This window comes from Metopolophium dirhodum, chromosome 8 (genome assembly GCF_019925205.1).
Source record: "Metopolophium dirhodum isolate CAU chromosome 8, ASM1992520v1, whole genome shotgun sequence".
NCBI lineage: Eukaryota > Metazoa > Arthropoda > Insecta > Hemiptera > Aphididae > Metopolophium > Metopolophium dirhodum.
The window spans coordinates 29742604-29750824 of NC_083567.1; the positions used below are offsets into that span (position 1 = coordinate 29742604).

At 28.6% G+C, this 8221-nt stretch overlaps 1 protein-coding gene across 1 annotated transcript; it reads left to right on the plus strand.

The window, feature by feature from the left end:
* Positions 1-1698: 1698 nt before the first annotated feature.
* LOC132951401 (beta-galactosidase-like) lies at positions 1699-5125 on the plus strand. The gene is made up of 7 exons (XM_061023212.1): positions 1699-1725; positions 3105-3294; positions 3455-3792; positions 3858-4133; positions 4191-4328; positions 4624-4839; positions 4922-5125. Exons 1-7 carry the CDS (start codon positions 1699-1701, stop codon positions 5123-5125), a joined length of 1389 nt encoding a protein of 462 aa, XP_060879195.1.
* The last annotated feature ends 3096 nt before the right edge of the window (positions 5126-8221 follow it).

Here is an 8221-nt window from a genome sequence, read left to right on the forward strand (position 1 = left end):
CTGATTTATGTGATAGTCGAATTGCATTTAAATGAAAATTAACCACATAATTATAACTCTATAACGAGAGCAATTATTACGTGTGATAATAGCTGATATTTTGTATATAGTTTTAAATATGTTCCTAATATTATTGATTGTATGTTAATATTATCTTAGTTAATATGTTTAGTTACTGTGGCATCATAGTCCATAGATAGTATAAATCACATATAATAATTAGCTGATCCCGTGCACTTCGTTACCCGTTAAATGTACAAATTGTATATGACTCAAACTTTGTTCAATGCGTTATTTAATATTCAGTGTATGATGTTCTAGATTTATCTTAACTTTTCTGTTGCCCGGAATAAAAATTCTGATTCGCAACAGTATATTATCAGGTAGGCAATCTACCTGCGGTAGATCGCGGACCCCGTGCTGTTTGTATACATAAGTGTATTATTTAACTCTTAAGTATCAAAGTTATACCAAGTTTGTCGTTTTTACTTAATTCCACCTACGGTGGATTAATATAATCAATTAATACAAAATCCTAACCTAACCTAACCGTACTAAAATAGTAAAATCCGATGAATAAAAAAACCAAATTTAATCCTTTTTAAATTAGCCTATTTTCTTCCCAGAGGTCTAATCTACGCGCAAACATTCATTTATATATATATATATATTGACAAAAAATAATAATACAAATCAACAAACATGCTCGATTAACTAATAGCAACCAATAAATAATACACTATTATTATTTTTATTTTTATAAATTCCGTAGTCAACAATTTGGGTCTATGTGTAGTAGATTCGTGTGATCAGTTCACATGTGACGAATTAACAAAATTCAGTATTAACATTTAACAGCGATGGTGAAATCTTGCATATATTGTAATAATCGTATATAATATTACATTTTATAGGCACCACGTGTTATCAACTATACTAACAATTACCAATTAGCATTTTACTGAGTATCTATATTGTATTCATTTTTATATAAAATAAAGTACCTAGTCATATTAAATCGAAATATATATAGTACAACACTACTATATAGTAGGTACTGAAGAACTGAACTTAATCTATATAAAATAAAAGTGCCCGTTTCAATTTGTTTATTATAACATATTATTTTGTACACTTACATTACAAAAAAAAAAAATTCAAAATCAAAATAATTGCAGAGTTAGTTAGTTATTGAAGTTTTATATATAAAAAAAATTTTAAAAATGGTGGTATATTAAAAAACACTACGTATCATAACAATTAATATATAATAGGTCTCATTAAGTCATTAAGTATACATATTATTGTTCAGTTCGGCGATTAGAGTGGGTTTTATCTGAGTTCAAATGTATTAATAATTAATGTAATAATAATTATTGTAGAAATAATATATTATAAAATTAATAACAAAGCTGAAAACCGTATAAGATTGTTTTCATCTTCGTTTCACGACGTGTTAATTCCACAGTACTATACCAAGAGGCGTGCTTTAAGTGAATTTTAGTAGGTGCGCGGGGGGGGGGGTTGGTTTGACATTTTTTTTCAAACAAAATATTTTTAAATTTAAAGGTATAAATCAAGTTTAACCCACACGAATTTTTTTTTCGAAAACCTATGTATATTACTGTTACGATTATCGTCATCGACATTGTACATTACTCCCTACGTTGAGCACGGCTAATATGCTGAATGTTAGTAATGACAAATGTGCAGTGCCGCAACTTGGTACATATTGGTGGGTGTGCGACCAAATATATAGGGCCCATGTATAGAGTTTTACAGGGGAGGGGAGAGGGGGGCTATAGCCCCCACCCCCCAACTACGATTCAGACCCCTCCAAAAAAGAAGAAATTAAAGAATTAAACATTTCATTCAGTAAAATACAACAAAGTGATTTTGTCAAATAACAATATACATACTTATATACTCATATACAATGGTAATATAATGTAATTACCTAGCTACTACCATCCATGTGTAAGGAGGAACATTTAAGTAAACCGAAAAACAAAGATTTTTAAAAACACCAAGCACTGCGCATCCAATAGTCTTTATTGTGCCAGTATGACCGTTTTACAGCACACTGACAGGGGATTTGATTTTGCGTAAAAGGGAGAGGGGTACACATTTTTTTATGGAGGGTTCAAATGGGTACAAATCGGGTACAAAAAAATGAGATATGTTAGGGAGGGTTTTGACGATTTACGGGTGCCAGGACGACGCACCTTCTCCAGCACCACCCATTCAAAAATTTTACAATTTTTTTTTACAGGAAATTAGCATGTAATTAGCATGAATTTGCATGACTATCGCCAAAATTTGCATGACAAAATATACAACTCTATGACAAAAAATGATGTGCGGTGCAATTCTAGCCGAATTTTTTAAACATTTTTAGTACTGTAACTTTAGTTGAATATTTTGTATTGACTTGAAAATTGATAATTTGGTGCCCCATGAATAATCATTCTTTAATGAACTAAATATTTTGAATAGTTTTTTCTGTTTAAGTTTCGGGACATTTTAGTTTGAACTTCGTAATAATTTTCAAATTTTATAGAATTGAGGAAAATTTGAAAAACCGGTACTGGTTCCGTTAAGGTATAATTAAATTAATCTAACTGTGATATTTAAATTAATGTTAAAGATATATTTAAGGTATTAGTGTTTTAAAACAGTCAGTACTCATCACTTTAGTCACAATATGGTAAATCCTAGTTTTTGCACTTTTCGGAACGTTATTGACTTGGTGACAAAATAGTGATAAAAGTTGAAAGTAAGCAGTACTAAGCAGTTTTAATAAGCAAAGTTAATAACTTGAATCATAATATGATGTTGCAGATCAAAATTATATTTTAATACTACATTAAAAACCGAACAGGAATTTAACAAGTAATAACTAATAACGAGTAAGTAGGTATATATAATCATTTTTGTTTTTGTATTTTCACAATTCCACATTTATTTGTTCTTATACAGTGTTAGAAATTTTTTCAGAAATTATTTTTTTAATATTTTGGGAATTTTTTTCTGATTGCCTCGTAGATATCTTTGATGTTCTATTGTCAATCAAGGATGAAAAAAATATATATAAATTTCATTAGGTAGAAAATGAGTATGGAAGTTTTTATGCCTTCGATTCTGGGTATAAATTATGGATACGTGATTTATTTAGGAGTTATATAGAAAATAAGGCTGCGCTTTTTACAATTGATGGATGTGGTCAGTCATACTTTGACTGTGGCGTTATTCCAGAAGTATACGCAACTGTAGATTTTGGAATTTCATCAAACGGTTAGTATTACAAAAAGTCAAAGTAGATTATTTGGTGTGTGAAAAAATTTAAAAATATCATCAAAACACTGAAAGACGTGCCAATTTATAAAATTGAATTAATAAATATTAAATTTATTGCAGATTTGAATTATAGTATATTTTTATATGTTTGTTTTAGCTTCTCAATGTTTTGACTTCATGAGAAAGGTTCAAAAAGGAGGTCCACTAGTGAACTCAGAGTTCTATCCCGGTTGGTTAACTCATTGGCAAGAATCAGTATCTATAGTCAACCCCATCGATGTTGTAAAACAAATGAAAGTAATGTTGGCAATTAATGCTTCGTTTAAAATTTTCGGTACAAATTTTGGATTCACATCGGGAGCGAATACAAATGACACCAAAGAAAGTATTGGATACTTACCACAGTTGACCTCATACGATTATAATGCTCCATTGGATGAAGCTGTAGACCCTACAGAAAAGTATTTCAAAATTAAACAGACACTTGAAGAAGCCGTGAGTTTTAATAACAGTTAACTATCCAATATACATATACAGTTTATTAATTAATTATTTTTAAGAAATATGCTGTGACAAACGAGATATCACCAAATCCCGCACCCAAAGGTGCCTATGGAAAATTCTATTTAAGACCTTTGGTTAGCATATTTGAAAAGGTTGCTCAACGTATTAAACCAGTGATCAGTGATGTTCCTTTACCGTTTGAGGACTTAGATATTAACACTGGTTTTGTATTGTATGAAACAACATTAACAGATGATCAAAAAAATGTTGAAAATCCAGTAAACCTAACTGTGAACACGGTTAGAGATCGAGCAATCATTTACCTGGATCAAGTAGAGTTACATTGCAGTTATAGTTTTAGAAACATGAGTGTTCAATTTTTTTTTTAGGTACAAGTGGCTACTATGAATCGGTTGAAAGCTAATACTACAATAAGCTTAAACATTAACCGTACTGTTCAAAACCTAAGCATTTTAATTGAGAATCAGGGAAGGATGAATTTTGGAGACTTAATTGAAGATAGGAAGGTAATAATAGCTGACAATAAATTATTTTATTCATGGTCTGAGACTGAAATAGTATAATTTATAATAGTATACTATAGTATTATAGTATCATATAATGCTTACCAGTTACCATAGAAGTTAATATTTGATAAATTATGTACAGACTGGCGAGTGGTTACATTACCTTTTTAGAAACAAAAGTGGTAATATTTACAATCACTGAATTAGATTGTATTATATTTATTTTAACTACCAACTGAGTATAATTACTGAATTAAAATATAGTATGTAAAAAAATACTAATTATATTTTCTAGGGAATTTTTGATCAAGTGATTCTCGGAAATAAAATATTAAGCCCTTGGAAAATGACTGCATATCCTTTGAATGGTACATCATGGATTTCTTCAATCAAATCAGTTGAAAACGTCAACAGTGTTAAATTACCAGCATTTTATAAAACACAGTTTACATTAACAGTTAACTATACAAAATGTTTAGACACTTATTTGGACACTTCAGGCTGGACAAAGGTGTGTTCTTACAAGTTAATACTGTTAAGTCGACTTTTATCCACATATTTACAATTTAAAAAATAATATTCGATATTTACAGGGTGTAGTGTTTTTAAACAATGTAAACCTTGGTCGGTATTGGCCACTTGGTGGACCTCAAGTTACACTTTATGTGCCAGCTCCTTTTTTAAAACCATCACCTTATGCCAATACACTAGTGATATTAGAACTTGAAGGTACATCTCAAGATTTGTTCGTGAAATTTGTGGATAAACCTGTTCTTGATGGTACTATAATGACATAGATAAAATGTATGTTATATAATTGATTAAGAAAAATATATTAAAATTATTAAATGTTTGATTTATTTTATTTTTATCATATAATAATTATCGTGATTTTAAACTCTGTGTGTCATTCTATAAAATCATTCATTGACAAGCAATAATTCACAGTTCATAACATCAACTAGATAGGGCCCAGCTAGGATACCTACATAATTCATATATTGTGTATAGCAATGCAATCTAGGTATCTTGCGACGGAAGTGAGTGGATGCCACAGTATGGTCTTTGCGTTAGAAGCTTCAAATTGAGTACCTAGGTATTTTGTTGTTTTTTAAATTTTTATTTACATAATTTTTTCTAGTGATTCCATCACCACATACCAGATGCCGATACGTCATCTAGTAAAAAGATTGTCCGTGGCAATAAATATATAATTCAAGTTTAAAAAGTACTCTGAACTGAAATTTGAAAGTATCTATTTTATGAAAATAACCTGAACGCACTCAAATGTGCGAGTTCGTGGTATAAACTTATATTTTAATATTATATATTCCTACTGCTTAACAAACTGTCCGTCTATTGTTGGCTCATTTTATTTTTTTTGTTCACCGAAATTATCAAAGAATTGTTAATCGTTTCCGACTAATGTCGATAATTATTGGCGATTATCATAGATGATACAAAATATATTAGGTATATTATGATAAATCCATTAAACTTATATAATACTCAGTACCTTTATGGTCAATTGATAAATTGTGTGTTCTTTTACAGAAATCTTTGTGATCTGCAACGTATGAATAGATACGGTTAAGTTGAATTATTATTATTTGTTTATTGTCATATTTGTATATAATAATATATTTTAGTCGTTTCAATTACCCACGAATAATATTTTTAAAATAGGTATAGCACGAACTACAATCGTTCTTCTTTGTTTAAATATCTGATTTCGTCCAATTTGATTATAAAAATATAAAATAACTAGGTATAAGAAAAACTATTTTTTCTAAAAAAATTTTTTAGATTTTTTGGTTACAGAATAATCTATTTACGTGGAACTTTGTTTTCAAATTTCAAACCTTAGCTACAAAAGTTGAAATATCATTTTTCAATTTTAAAGTTCATAAATTGTGCCTATTTATTTTAAAAAATTTCACCTGTTATTGTAACAATATATCAGGAGCCTTTTATTAAATGTTCATGCTTTTTGACCCCACTACTAAAACTTTATTGACATTTATAGAAAATAAAACTAAAAAAAATGGAAACTGAAAATGCCCGCAAACAGCCAAAACAAGTCAAAATATTTTGGTGGTGTATAGAAAATGCTATTATAAACAATCAGGGGAAATTGCATGTACCTTAGCTATCTACGATCATTTGACTTAAAGTTACACCAAAAACTAAAATTTATTTTGTTAAAACGTGATATTATTGGTATAGGTTAAATTTCTATTTTATAATAGATCAATAGCCAATAGATTACCTATAAATCACATTTTTTTATTTAAATCCCGGTAGTCATTTGGCATGCAAACTATAACTGAAATAGATAACCAGAATAGGTACATTGCTGATCACAAAGTACTTTCTGTAAAAGTACATTCGATTTAATATTTATCAATGGACTGTATAGATACTTAGTATAATATAAAGTTCTATGGATTTATCATAGTAAATAATATATTTTATAATATCTATGGCAATCGTCAATTGTCGACATTCGTCGGCGACGATAAACAATTTTAATAATTTCAGTGAACAAATAAGTAATAAGCCATCGATATAGACCGACAGTTATGAGCCGTATACATTATAATGTAAGTTCTAACACAAACTCACACATTTCGTTATGATCAGGTATTCAGGTTATTTTCATAAAATATTTTGATACTTTTAAGTTTCAGTTCAGAGCGAGATGAAGATGGATAAAGATAGTTTCTTCGGTGACGGCGGCACTCTAGCCAGGTTTCACCGGAAGAGTCGATGCTTACGCGTAAGTTTGTTTTCATATTATTACTATTTTACATTTACTTTTTAGGCTTAAATTAAATATTTATTGCCACGGACAATCTGTTAACTGGGTTACGTAGAAGCATTTATAAGTTTAATCCCAAAAGCGCAATGTATAAAATACGCGAGACCGTCTTCGTTATAGGTTAGTTAAGTTTAATACGCAACTTTTTGCATGTTATACTATACGCCGGGTATCACTTTAGGTTTGCGCGATATATTTAAAACAATATAATATTATTAATCTTTATATTTTATATTTTTATATACATAAATACATTATACACCCCATATATTTTATTAGCATACTTACAGCTTTTTTAGTGTAGTTTATACCCTATAGATGGCTATAGATATAGGTATTAAATGTCTTGCAATTATATATTTTACTATAATTATTAATTTCATTATAATATAATATAACAATACACAAATAATTTTTTCGAAAAATATATGTAACATGTATAGTTCATACAATTATGAATTTATAGTTAATAGAAATGCGGATGTTTTACTTCATAGATATTTTTTTATTGAAATCGTGTAAATAATTTGATTAAACAATCAGGTTGGTAACCTAACCTACTCATCACTAGTATACATTTTTTATATTACGTGTAAAATCACCAACACAAGGTGCAGACTGCATTTAAAAAATTAATAACATAAAATAAAATATAAAATAATGTTGTAGTAGAAGCTGGAAACTTTAGTTTATTCTAATTTATAAGCCAATTAATGTAACCGAGAATGTAACTATTAAATTCATAATTGAATTAAGAGATCACTTTGGGATAAATGCCAAACGTATAAATGTAAATTAAATTAAAAATAATTAAAAAACATTTTGTGAAAAGAACAAGATTACTGCTAATATTTAAGTTTTAATTATTATTAACAAATAAATACAAATAATTTAAAAATTTAAAAAAAATTAAGAACACATCATTATAAAATTAATACAGTCATCGATCCGCTCAGAATCTAAAACTATATACTTAGAATTTCAGAAATCTAGTTGGTATTATGGTATTTGATGAATTTACTGTATACGTTTGGCTTTATGTTAACTCTAAAATCCAGTAATCACATTTTTA